General features: G+C 36.9%; 1 protein-coding gene across 5 annotated transcripts in view; it reads right to left on the minus strand.

The window, feature by feature from the left end:
* Positions 1-6,180: 6,180 nt before the first annotated feature.
* The window catches only part of IL12RB2 (interleukin 12 receptor subunit beta 2), a 163,165-nt gene continuing 154,619 nt past the window's right edge, over positions 6,181-14,726 (minus strand). For all 5 annotated transcript variants that reach the window (XM_053693381.1, XM_053693383.1, XM_053693382.1 and 2 more), the window contains one exon: positions 6,181-6,708. In XM_053693381.1, coding sequence (XP_053549356.1) covers positions 6,226-6,708 — 483 coding nt within the window. In that variant the 3' untranslated portion in view covers positions 6,181-6,225. The remainder of the gene's footprint in view (positions 6,709-14,726) is intronic.

Genomic DNA, 14,726 nt, shown 5'->3' on the forward strand with positions numbered 1-14,726 from the left:
CTGGTGTTGTTTAGTTACATTATGGTACTTTAAGCTCTTTTTTACATTAAGCTGTTCACTTTAAGGGCTCCATTTATTAAGCAGTGGACCCTGCTTCGGAGCCTTATCATTTCAGGCTCGCCTGAAACGAAAGTTAAGATGCAGCGTTCATAAGCAGATGATTGACAGCCCCTGCTAGTGGCTGATTGGCTGCCAATGAGCAGGGGTGGCATTGCATAAGAATTTCACAATAACTGATTGTGCAATGTTAAATGCTGTCAGCGTATTGCGTATCATGTCCACTCGACTAATAATAAATCTACCCCTAAATGTTTAGGATTGTAAAAAAATAGTTAAATGTGAATAACTTTTGGTATGTATGTATGTATAGGGTACTTTTAAAGCGCGGCTAATAACCCGTAAGGGTCTCAAGGCGCTGCTCATTTTATCAACCTTGGAAGGATGAAAGGCTGAGTGGACCTCGCCGGGGATCGAACCTGCAACCCTTGGGTTGCTACAGAGCTCAGCCACAGTGCCTTAGCATGCTGACCTATCTTTCCGATATGATTTGCCAAACATCCTGAAATTTTCAGAATATGTTTGAATAGATAGATTAATGTATTTTGTGAAGTTTGGGGGAAATTGGTTAACATCTAAGTTCTTTTTTGTATGTTAAGCCACATTAAGCTCCCCCTTAAAACGAGCTTAATGTCACTCATTTGCCTTGTGGCAAACCAAAATCCATGAAACTTCTAGGATAGGATTGGACAGTGAAAAACTGAGGTTGTGCATGGTTTCAAGCAATTGATTGATGTTTATGTGAATTTTGGTACATTAAGCTCTTTTTACTTTAAGCTGCTCACATTAAGGGGCTTATTTATCAAGCTCTGTATTGAGCTTGATGCCCCTTTTTTCTGGCGACCCTTCAGTCTTGCCGGACACACACGTTTTGAAGCAGCGGTTTCAAGGCAATCAATTGATATTTAGGCACATTTTGGTACATTAAGATCTTTTTACATTAAACTGCTCACATTAAATGTTTTAAGAATATAAAAAAATAGTTAAATTTGAATAACTTTTGGTATGTTTTACCAAATGTCCTGGAATTTTCAGAATATGTTTGAATAGATAGATTATTGTATTGTGGGAAATTTGCGGAAAATTAGTTAACATCTAAGTTAATTTTTCTATGTTAAGCCCCATTAAGCTCCCCACAAAACAAGCTTAAAGGGACACTGTACCCAAAAAAATTCTTTCGTGATTCAGATTGAGCATGAAATTTTAAGCAACTTTCTAATTTACTCCTATTATCAAATTTGCTTCATTCTCTTGGTATCTTTATTTGAAATGCAAGAATGTAAGTTTAGATGCCGGCCCATTTTTGGTGAATAACCTGGGTTGTCCTTGCTGATTGGTGGATAAATTCATCCACCAATAAAAAAGTGCTGTCCAGAGTACTGAAACCAAAAAAAAGCTTAGATGCCTTCTTTTTCAAATAATGATAGCAAGAGAACGAAGAAAAATTGATAATAGGAGTAAATTATAAAGTTGCTTAAAATTGCATGCTCTTTCTGAGTTACAAAAGAAAAAATTTGGGTTCGGTGTCCCTTTAATGTTGCTCATTTGCCGTGTGGGAGCTAAAATCCATGCAACTTCTAGGATAGGTTTGGAAAGTGACAAACTGAGGTTGTGTCAAGTTTCAAGGCACTTGATTGATGTTTAGGCACATTTTGGTACATTAAAGGGTTAGAAATCTTTACTTTAAAAACATTATAAAAAGTTCATAATCACATCGTTAGTTTTATAGATTCAAACCTAGCCATTCTCACCTTGAAACAAAGCTTTAATATTTAGTAAAATTATGTTTTAATTTTCCTTGTAAACGGCTGTAACGACCACCCATAAATGTAGGCTGCATTTACATATAATGTATGCCATTCCCTCCTCCAATGGTGCTGCAGCACTAATCCTCTAATTAGCATATTTACATAACAGCAGCAGTAGATTTCTGCTGATATTACATTTAGAGGAAGCATTTTGTGCAGAACTTGATTTAAAATAAAATGACAGGTCCCCTAAAAATTCTATTTCTGGTCTGAAGTGCTTTGGTATGCCGCTCCCACTCCTATGTCACACACCTCTTGGTCGGCATCCAGCGAGGTGATGATATCCTGGCAGCTGAAAATCCAGGAGAGAGCATAGATATGCGCATGCGTTGCTTAAAGTTAGTGTAAATGCACATGCAGGGACGCCATTATAGTTCTACCTAAGTAGAACGCTGTAATTAGACTGCATAATGTACCAAAAAAAGCGTTTGGCAGAATTTATATTTTCAGTTCCAATTTTCAGGAAAACGGTATAAGTTGGCTAATAGGTGTTATTTGATGACCTGAACAACTAAATATGATATTTTAAAAAAAATAATTTTTGGGAGGTTTACTATTTCTTTAAGATCTTTTTACATTAAGCTGCTCACATTAAATCTCTACAATCGGCTAACTCAATTTCTCACAACTAACTCCTTACTTGATCCAATTGTATACCCCTATCACTGTACCCAGAGCTACAGAATTTGACGGCGCTATACAAATAAATGATAATAAAATTAATAATTAAATTATTTAGGATTGTAAAAAAATAGTTAAATCTGAATACCTTTTTTATGTTTTACCAAATGTCCTGAAATTTTCAGAATATGTGTGAATAGATAGATTAATGTATTGTGTGAAGTTTGGGGGAAATTGTTTAACATCTAAGCCCCATTAAACTCCCCAAAAAAACAAGCTTAATGTCACTCATTTGCCTTGTGGGAAACCAAAATCCATGAAACTTCTAGGATAGGCTTGGAAAGTGAAAAACTGAGTTTGTGCCAAGTTTCAAGGCAATTGATTGATGTTTAGGTGAATTTTGGTACATTAAGCTCTTTTTACTTTAAGCTGCTCACATTAAGGGGCATATTTATCAAGCTCTGTATGGAACTTGATGCCCCTTTTTTCTGGCGAGCCTTCAGTCTTGCCGGACACACACGTTTTGAGGCAGCGGGCTAAAGACCCGCTGCTCCATAACCTGTCCGCCTGCTCTGAGGTGGCGGACAGACATTGCCGGAAATCAACACGATCGGATACAATCGGGTTGATGGACAACCCCCTGCTAGTGGCCGATTGGCTGCAAATCTGCAGGGGGCGGCATTGCACCAGCAGTTCATCACGGCCGCGGACCTGAATACGATCTCCATATTTATAAAAAAAGCTGTCAAAAAGCCGCGCACCAAGTATGGGGCGATGAGCAGCGGACTGTTGTTTACTAACAGTCATGGATCTCTCTGCTATTCGGCTTTTTCCCATATTTATTTATACCCTGTCACTAAACACCGCCACTATACTAAAATGTTTAACCCCTATCCCGCTGCTCCCGGACCCCGCCGCAACTAAATAAATGTATTAACCCCTATCCCCCCACTCCCGGAGCTCACCGCAACTTTAATAAAGCTATTAACCTGTATCCCGCCGCTCCCGGAGCCCACCGTAACTTTAATAAAGTTATTAACCCCTATCCCCCCGCTCCTGGACCCCACCGCCACTAAATAAATGTATTAACCCCTAAACCCCTGGCCTCCCACATCCCTACCACTTACTAAACCTATTAACCCCTAAACCGCCAGCCCCCCACATCGCCATAAACTAAATGAAGCTATTAACCCCTAAACCTAACAACCCGCTAACTTTACATTATAATTACCTCATCCCTATCTTATAATAAATTTAAACTTACCTGTAGATGAGATAATTATAATGTAAAGTTAGCGGGTTGTTAGGTTTAGGGGTTAATAGCTTAATTTAGTTTATGGCGATGTGGGGGGCTGGCAGTTTAGGGGTAATCGGTTTAGTTAGTGGTAGTGATGTGGGAGGCCAGGGGTTAATAATTTTATTACAGTTGAGGCGGAGTCCGGGAGCGGCGGGATAGGGGTTAATACATTTATTTCGTTGCGGCGGGGTCTGGAAGCGGCGGGACAGGGGTTAATACATTTATTTCGTTGCGGCGGGGTCTGGGAGCAGCGGGATAATGGTTAATACTTTTAGTTAGTTGCGGCGGGGTCTGGGAGTGGCGGGATATGGGTTAATACATTTATTTAGTTGCGGCGGGGTCCGAGAGCGGTGGGATAGGGGTTAATACATTTTATTTAGGTGGCGGCGATGTCGTCGGGGGTGGCAGATTAGGGGTGTTTAGACTCAGGGTTTATGTTAGGGTGTTAGGTGTAAACGCAATTTGTTTTCTACCCTAGAAATCAATGGGATATCTGGCAGCATCGAACATAAGCTTTCGCTGCTTTCAGACTCCCATTGATTCCTATGGCTTCAGCGTTTTTGCGGTTGACGGCTTGATAAATATCCCTCTAAATGTTTTAGGATTGTAAAAAAATAGTTAAATGTAAATAACTTTTGGTATGTTATATCAAATGTCCTGAAATTTTCAGAATATGTTTGAATATATAGATTAATGTATTGTGGGAAGTTTGGGGGAAAATGGTTAACATCTAAGTTTTGTACGTTAAGCCACATTAAGCTCCCCAGAAAACAAGCTTAATGTCACTTATTTGCCTTGTGGGAAACCAAAATCCATGAAACTTCTAGGATAGGTTTGGAAAGTGACAAACTGAGTTTGTGCCAAGTTTCAATGCAATTGATTGATGTTTAGGTGAATTTTGGTACATTAAGCTGCTCACATTAAATGTTTTAGGATTGTAAAAAAATAGTTAAATGTGAATAACTTTTGGTATGTTTTATCAAATGTCCTGAAAGTTTCAGAATATGTTTGAATAGATAGATTAATGTATTGTGGTAAGTTTGGGGGAAATTAGTTAACATCTAAGTTCAATTTTGTACATTAAGCCATATTAAGCTCCCCAAAAAACAAGCTTAATGTCACTCATTTGTCTTGTGGGAAACCAAAATCCATGAAACTTCTAGGATAGGCTTGGATAGTGGAAATCTTGGGTTGTGCAAAATTATGCAGCAATTGATTAAAATTTGGCCACTTTTTTACTCATTAAGCTACATTAAGCCATTTTCACGTTAAATGTTTTAGGATATCCCGCTTTTTCTCTCTTTTAATTTCTGACTTTTCTGTCCCTAGTTCTTTGCATATTCTTACTTTGTTAGTATAATTAATTAATGACAATCTCTGTGCACCTTTTTCCTGCCAACAATTCTCTGTGAGTGGCAGGAAAGAGAGGACATGTTGATTATTATATATTTGGTGCTGTTAGTTTAGAAATATATATATATATATATATATATATATATATATATATATATATATATATATGTGTGTGTGTTAAAAAAAAAATATATATATATATACTAGTCCTAAAGCCCGTTCACACGGGCCGTGTTATGTTATATTCATTCTCTCTCTCTCTCTTCCTCTCTCTCTCTCTTCCTCTCTCTCTCTTTCTCTCTCTCTCTCTCTTTCTCTCTCTCTCCCTCTCTTTCTCTCTCTCTCTCTCTCTCTCTCTCCCCCCCCTGTACCTGCAGGGATGCGCGTCTGATCAGCTGTGCCACTTGCCGGTCCTCGCGCTGCTGTTTTCACCTGCAGGGGTGCGCGTGCGAGGTCGGGTGGGTGCGCAAGGCCAAGTGTTTGTCTGTACTGCGCATGACGGCTTCAGACAAACACTTGTCTTTTATAATATAGGATATTTAAAAATAAAACGGACATTTTCTTCTACTGTATGTGAATAGTGTTGGAATATAAAGTATTCATAACTACCTTCGAATTGAGTGCACTTGAACTAACGCAGTAAGCTTTTTGCTATACATTAAAATTATAGAGCGTGTTATATGTATCGGGTGCATTAAATAGGCGTTTGTGAAACAGCTTGCAATACTACATAAAAATTTAATTAAAAAAGCAAAATAACATGTCCCATGTTATCAGTTGCTCTAAACTTGTAATCTGGACCATAATTAAATTCAGCTCTATACTGCAAATTCACCGTTGGCCTAAAGCTAAACACTACCACTGAACCAACCAAGGAAAGCATATGTGAGTAGCCACTATTCACATGCCATTCATTTCTCTAAATTTTCAGCTGTAACAAGTAGTATTTTCCCTATCATCTGAGTAACTGAGTCATGTTCAATATATAACGGTTTCAGACATCTGCATAGGTGGTTTTGCCATTATATGAGTCTAAGGATGATCTTCTCCAACAAAATACACTTATTTATTGTTCACTATGTACAGACATCACTCAACAAATGAATTAATTTTTACAGCATCCAGCCTGATCTTTCCACCACCTATGACTGTTGGTATGAAGATATGTAGTGGTACAAAGTCAACCTCATCACTGTCATCGTCCTCATCATCAACGCTGTCACTCAAGATATGTGTTGGTAGATAGTCCACAGTGATCTCCTGGCTGACCAGATAATCTGATACTGGCACCGTGATGATAGGTTCATGAGATTTTAGAGATCGATATAAACTGGATTCTTCAGATTTTAATGGCACATTAGGTACAGATTGTTCTTCCACATCTTTCTGGAGGGCAATTAATTTTTCCACTTCCAAGGTATCAGTTGTAAGTGCTTCACTTTTAATTAAGATCTCAGGTTGGAAAAGTTGAATATCCTCTCCACTTTCAGCAACTTCAATTTCCAGTGTATCCGGCTCCTCAAAGCTAGATGTCCTCGATAACTGGTCAGGAAGTAATCCTGTCTTGTCATTCTGAAAGGAACAGAAATGAAATTTAATGCATTTGAAGCTAAAGATTGTTCTTTGAATTGGTAAAGTCCATGTGAATAAAGTTCTAGGGTTGTGCTTGAAAGTGCTTTGCACCCTAAATAATTACATTTTTATAATTCATTAATAACGCCCCAGTGTTTGACTATTTACTAAATTGTTTTGTTGAAATATCCTTAGTATTTGTATTATCAATTTAGAAAAATAATAATTCTGAATTACATTTTTATTACAAACAAATTATTTCTTGTTCAGTATATTTTTTCTGGTTTAACTTACACAGACTTCCATGTACGCTAGTTTATATAACTTAATGGAAGTGTCCTATACAGGTTCGAATAGAGAAAGTACCAGAAAAGTATACAAATGTTAATATTTAGATTTAAAAAAAATTCCCTTTTGTGATAGGTGTTTCTTACACAGTATGCCCGGCTTACAAACTTACTTCCTCCTTCACACTGAGTGACAGTTTATAGAGTGTTATTAAAGGGACACTGAACCCAATTTTTTTATTTTGTGATTCAGATAGAGCATGACATTCTAAGTAACTTTCTAATTGACTCCTATTATCAAATTGTGTTTATTCTCTTGGTATCTTTTTTGAAATGCAAGAATGTAAGTTTAGATGCCGGCCCATTATTGGTGAACAACCTCGGTTTTCCTTGCTGATTGGTGGATAAATTCATCTACTAATAAAAAAGTGATGTCCAGAGTTCTGAACCAAGAAAAAAAGCTTAGATGTCTTCTTTTTCAAATAAAGATAGCAAGAGAACGAAGAAAAATTGATAACTGGAGTAAATTAGAAAGTTGCTTAAAAATGGAATGCTCTATCTGAATCATGAAAGAAAAAATTTGGGTTCAGTTGTCCTTTAAAGGGACAAACTAAAATTAGACAGTCATGATTTAGATAAAGCATACAACTTTAAAAACCATTGTAATAAACTATTATCACATTTTTAAAAACTGTTTAAACTTAGCTTCTTTTAATACTGAGGTAGGCTCAGGACAGCGCACCTCTATTAAACAGACATGAAACCCAATATTGTTCTTTTATGATTCAGATAGAGCATACCATTTTAAACAACTTTCCAATTTATTTCTTTTATCAAATTTGCTTCATTCTTGTTGCATCTTTTGTTGAAGAAACAACAATTTTTGTGCAGCCACCAGTTAACTAGCTCCCAGTAATGCATTGCTGCTCCTGAGACTACCTAGGTATGCTCTTCAACAAAGGATACCAAGAGCACAAAGCAAATTTGATAATAGAAGTACATTGGAGAGTTGTTGAAAACAGAACGCTCTATCTGAATCATAAAAGAAAGAAAAAATAGACTTTACGGTCCCTTTAACCCCCTTTGCTACCAGGAATTTCAGAGAATTAGTTGCCCAAAATATCACTAAAACTAAATATATATTTTAGTAGACAACCGTATTGATCTAGGCCCATTTTCATGCCACCATTTCACAGCCAAATGCGATCATATAAAACTTTTTTTTTTATCTTTCTCACAAACTTTGGGTGTCTCACTGAAATGATTTACATACTGCTTGTGCAATCATGACACAAATGATTGTAAAAGCTTTTCTGGATCCCCTTTGTTCAGAAATAGCAGACATACATGACTTTGCCATTGTTTTTTGGTAATTAGAATGCCACTAATTGCAGCTGCGCACCACACTTCTATTATTGCCGGCAGTGAAGGGGTTAATCAGGTAGCTTGTAAAGATCATTTTAGCTGTAGTGCAGAAATTACCCTGACACCTCCCACCCCTGATCCCTCCCAAACTGCTCTCTCTCCCCCCCCCCCTACACACACACACTGGCCACCACATCTTAGGTACTGGGTTTGTTTTTTTCATTATATATTTTTTAATACATTTTTTTTCTGCAGTGTAGTGATCCTCCTAAACCCGCCCACCTCCCTAATCCTCCCCCCAAATAGCGCTTTAATCACCCCCTCCCACTAATGGTGGCCATCTTTAGTACTGGCAGCTGTCTGCAAGTACATATAGATACATACACACACATATATATATATATATATATATATATATATATATATTTATTTATTTTTTCTTCTTCTTAAGTGTAGTGGTTCCCCTCCCTCCTCCCCCCTCTTGTGATCATTAGCTAGGGCACCCCACCTTTTTCTGTAGTGTAGCTCCCCATCTCTCCTCCCTCTCCCTTCATTTTTTTTCTGCAGTGTAGGGCCCATCACACTCCCTACCCCTTCCTCTCCCTTTGCTGCTGGGCCACCCATCTGCATCCCGCTTTTCCTCCCACACCTCCCACCGGCACCAGCAGATTATCGTTAAAGACCGTGACACACACAGGGTCACCATCTGAAACCATCTGGCATCTGTCTTCATTTCCATATGCGGATGCCTGGAGCTCAGGAACTCCAGTTCTTGCCTGTAACTTTACAGATGAGATTGCTGGAGCTTCCTGCAGCTTGGACGTATATACTGTATACATTATGCGGTGCAAGAGCTTCGTACCGCAGCATGACGTATATATACGTCACTATAGGTGAAGTGGTTAAAGGGATATGACACCCAAAAGATTTATTTTGTGATTCATACAGAATCTCTCTTGGTATCCTTTGATTTATTTATTAAAGGGACACTTGTCAAATAGAATAAAGTTCAGATACAGAATGCAGTTTTAAGAACATTTACAATTTACTATTTTACTTCCATTATCAAAATGTGCACAGACTATTTATATGCACACTTTCTGAGACACCAACTCCTACTGATCCTTGCAAGAGTCCACAGTGTATAGATATGAGTCTGTGATTGGCTGATGGCTGTTACATGATACAGGAGGCCAGCAAATTAATTGACATATTGAAATGTATTAGTAAAAATATATTGATCATTTAAAAGTCAGCGTAAGTGTTATTGCACTGTCTTTTTATTATGTATTTTTTATTATGCAATTCTACTGTATTTATTGGTCCTTTAACCATATATTTAACACTTTATTAATCTTGAAATTATTCATACTTAATGCCAGGTTTGCAAAAGTATAAATACAGTCGATATTTTGGATTACGTGTTGACTTGAGCACACTACAACTGCTTTTTGACACTTAAAGGAACAGTATACACCAATTTTCATATAACCATGTAATAGACACTACTATAAAGAATAATATGCACATCTACTGATATAAAAAAACAGTATAAAACCGTTTAAAAACTTACTTAGAAGCGTCCAGTTTAGCTCTGTTTAAAAGGTAACTGGAACACCCACTGCAAGTGGGAAATAGCAGACCCTCCCCCCCTCCCCCTTCCTTTGCGTATGAAAAGACCCTTTACACAAACAGAAGCAAGCTGGAGTAGGTATACGTCGGTATTCTCCTAAAACTTTAGGGCTTGGTTAGGAGTCTGAAAATCAGAGCAATGTTTTTAAAAATAAGCAAAACTATACATTTAAAAAATAAAAAAAAACTGTATAGACTATATAAATAGCTCATCTACAAAACATTTATGCAAAGAAAAATCTAGTGTATAATGTCCCTTTAAACTAAATGCTACTTATGTATCAGGTGCGTTAAAAATGCTTTGGTTAAACATTTTAAATGTACCATACCTAATTAAAGGGACAGTCTAGGCCAAAATAAACTGTAACATGTAATGTTAAACAATTTTCCAATTTACTTTGATCACCAATTTTGCTTTGTTCTCTTGGTATTCTTAGTTGAAAGCTTAACCTAGGAGGTTCATATGCTAATCTCTTAGACCTTGAAGGCCACCTCTTTTCAGAATGCATTTTAACAGTTTTTTACCACTAGAGGGTGTTAGTTCACGTATTTCATAGAGATAACACTGTGCTCGTGCACGTGAAGTTATCTGGGAGCAGGCACTGATTGGCTAAACTGCAAGTCTGTCAAAATAACTGAAATAAAGGGGCAGTTTGCAGAGGCTTAGATACAAGATAATCACAGAGGTTAAAAGTATATTATTATAACTGTGTTGGTTATGCAAAACTGGGGAATGGATAATAAAGGAATTATCTATCTTTTAAAACAATAAAAATTCTGGTGTAGACTGTCCCTTTAAGTTTTATTAATTGCCCTGGGCTGAGTGCAAAATAACGCGCAGCACAATACTAGTTGCTCTTTACTTGTAATGCAAATTAAAGTTATGTAGGAATTTAAACTGTCTCTTAGACAATGGGGGTTATTTTTAGCAAATATCAATTAGGACAATTAAAAATGAATAAACAATGCGTAGTAGTAATAATAATCATGAAAGCAATAATAATGTATTTTTATATTTACATCTATTGACAGTTATAAAGCAGCTTGAGTCTGTCTGATTAGATCTGTCCCTGCTTTATTTTCATGTCCTTGTAAATATCATGAACTGAAGATGAGAACTGTAATATCCCTGAGCTAATCCAGTCTTTTGTGTTAATACAATCATGAAAAAAACACCAATCTGGTCTAATGGTTCTGTCCCAAATTTTTTCAGCATGCTGATCACCCTTGCATAGGCATTGGTGAATGTGGATAAATCAAAATTTGAATGTTAGAATCAATATTCCTTTGTATATTCATTTTACACAATCAAATATTGATAAAAACAAAATTTCTTTCAAATTCGAAAATCGAATGTTATTTTTTGATTTTCAAATGTTGCTTTCCATTTAGAATTTTGCTTTCAAATCAAATGTTGTTTTTCGATTTCAAATGTCCATATTTCAAATCTACACATTCGAATTTCGAATGTGTATATTCGATATACTATAAACATTCGAAATTGAATGTCAAAATTTCAAATTGCATAAATTAATTAGAAATCGAATGTTATAACTAACAGAAAGCATACATAAAATTTAAATATTCAAATAAATATTACCGAATGTTAATTAAAAGTCGAAAAACCAGTATTCAAAATTAGAATGTTTGATAAACATTTGAAATTGGAGTTGAATAGACGAATGTATAAAAATTTTGAATGTTGTAAAATATTCGCCCATCCCTACCCTTGATTAGAATTTTCAGCTACTCACACATTTATCAAACAGAAGTCAACACTTTTACCTAACTATCTAAGCATTGTTCCAATGCTGTTACATTATGACAGTTTAAAGGGCCAGTAAACCTAGGAAATAATGTTATATAATTCTGCACATAGTGCAGAATTATATAACATTAGCTTAGCTCCAGATTTGTAAAGTGAATAGTTAAATAGATATCATGCGAAGAAAACAGAACGCCGCTCCTGGCTCTACTGAGCGGGTCTGTTTTCTTTTGCTAAGCGCATCACGGGCACGCTGTCTATTCACAACGCGCCTGATTGCGCTATTAAAATCAATGTAGCTCACTCCCGCTCTGGTCTGGTAGCCGGAGTGAGCTACATTGATTTTAATAGAGCGATCCGGCCGGCTGTGATTAGACAGCGTGCCCAGATGCGCTTAGGAGAAGAAAACAGACCCGGTCAGTAGAGCCACGCTGTCTAATCACAGCCGGCAGATCGCTCTATTAAAATCAATGTAGCTCGCTCCGGCTACCAGACCAGAGCGGGAGCGAGCTACATTGATTTTAATAGCGCGATTGGCGCGCTGTGAATAGACAGCGTGCCCGTGATGCGCTTAGCAGAAGAAAACAGACCCGCTCAGTAGAGCCAGGAGCGGCGTTCTGTTTTCTTTGCGGGATATCTTTTTAACTATTCACTTAAGAAATCTGGAGCTAAGCTAATGTTATATAATTCTGCACTATGTGCAGAATTATATAACATTATTTCCTAGGTTTACTGCCCCTTTAAACAATCTGTGATGAACAAGTACTAAAGGGTTCATATGAACATCCACAGCTCAGGTGGCAGTAACCTGAAGGAGCACTTAAAGGGACATTAAATGGCTGAGGTCAACTACAGTAGAAGGTTACTACTCACCATGATATTGGTTTCTTCGTGTACCTGCAGCGGTCTTTTGAAGCTGTTCTCTTATTTTAACCCCTTACAGAAAAGAGTTGGTAAAGTGCTGTATACTTTATACTGGGTGCCGCTATCTTGTAGGCAAGTATCCCTGTTTGCTTTTCCCCAGTAAAACACCATATACATTGTTACCAATGCACAAGAGGATTCTGGGTAAGATATGCAAAAAGTGATTTCTGTATTTGCTGTATTTACCCTGATAAGGGATCGCTGTGTTAAAACAGTATTTGAAGCAAAAAGTTTAAGATTTTGCATATCTAATTGACATATCTTACCCAGAATCCTGTTGTGCATTGGTAACAATGTATATGGTGTTTTACTGGGAAAAAAGCAAGAGGGGATACTTGCATAGATGTGCTAATTTCCTATGCAAAAATTATTTGTATTAATCCATATAAAAAAGACGTAAGGCATCGAGATAGGTAGTTACAGAGATCAGTGACCCCTCAGATCATCCATAACAGCTGACGCATTTCGGCTGGAGCGGTATTCATAGCTGATGTAAAGAAGTTGTAAAGAAGACAACAATATCACTGATCTGGGAATAAGCTTCTGTCACAGGGTGTGAGAAAACTCAAACTCCAAGATTACGGGGCCCAGTGTGAAGATGTAGAACTTCCCTAACCATCACTTGTAAATGATTAAAAACATAATTTATGTAAGAACTTACCTGATAAATTCATTTCTTTCATATTAGCAAGAGTCCATGAGCTAGTGATGTATGGGATATACATTCCTACCAGGAGGGGCAAAGTTTCCCAAACCTTAAAATGCCTATAAATACACCCCTCACCACACCCACAATTCAATTTAACGAATAGCCAAGAAGTGGGGTGATAAGAAAGGAGCGAAAGCATCAAAAATAAGGAATTGGAATAATTGTGCTTTATACAAAAAAATCATAACCACCACAAAAAGGGTGGGCCTCATGGACTCTTGCTAATATGAAATAAATGAATTTATCAGGTAAGTTCTTACATAAATTATGTTTTCTTTCATGTAATTAGCAAGAGTCCATGAGCTAGTGACGTATGGGATAGCAGATACCCAAGATGTGGAACTTCCACGCAAGAGTCACTAGAGAGGGAGGGATAAAATAAAGACAGCCAATTCCGCTGAAAAATTAATCCACTACCCAAATCAAAAGTTTAAATTTTTATAATGAAAAAAACTGAAGTTATAAGCAGAAGAATCAAACTGAAACAGCTGCCTGAAGTACTATTCTACCAAAAACTGCTTCTGAAGAAGAGAAAACATCAAAATGGTAGAATATAGTAAAAGTAGGCAAAGAAGACCAAGTCGTTGCTTTGCAAATCTGATCAACAGAAGCTTCATTCTTAAAAGTCCAGGAAGTAGAAACTGACCTAGTAGAATGAGCCGTAATCTTCTGAGGCGGGGATTAACCCGACTCCAAATAAGCAAGATGAATCAAAAAGCCAAAGAAATGGCAGAAGCCTTCTGACCTTTCCTAAAACCAGAAAAGATAACAAATAGACTAGAAGTCTTTCTGAAATCTGAATAGCTTCAACATAATTTCAAAACCCTTACCACATCCAAAGAATGTAAGAATCTCTCCAAAGAATTCTTAGTATTAGGACACAAGGAAGGGACAATAATTCCTCTACTAATGTTGTTAAAATTCACAACTTTAGGTAAAAATTGAAAAGAAGACAGCAAAAGCACCTTATCCTGATGAAAAATCAGAAAAAGGAGACTCACAAGAAAGAGCAGATAATTCAAAAACTGTTCTAGCTGAAGAGATGTCTAAAAGGAACAATACTTTCCATGAAAGTAATTTAAATGTCCAAAGAAAGCATATGCTCAAACGGAAGAGCCTGTAAAGCCCTCAGAACCAAATTAAGACTCCAAGGAGGCGAAATTGGCTTAAATGACAGACTTGATACGAACCAAAGCCTGAATAAAACAATGAATAACAGAAAGATTAGCAAATTTTTCTGTGAAAACAGCACAGAAAAAGCAGAGATTTGTCCTTGCAAGGAACTTGCAGACAAAAACCCTTATTTAAACCATCCTGAAGAAACTATAAAATCCTA

The sequence above is a fragment of the Bombina bombina genome, chromosome 10 (assembly GCF_027579735.1).
Source record: "Bombina bombina isolate aBomBom1 chromosome 10, aBomBom1.pri, whole genome shotgun sequence".
In the NCBI taxonomy this organism is placed as follows: domain Eukaryota; kingdom Metazoa; phylum Chordata; class Amphibia; order Anura; family Bombinatoridae; genus Bombina; species Bombina bombina.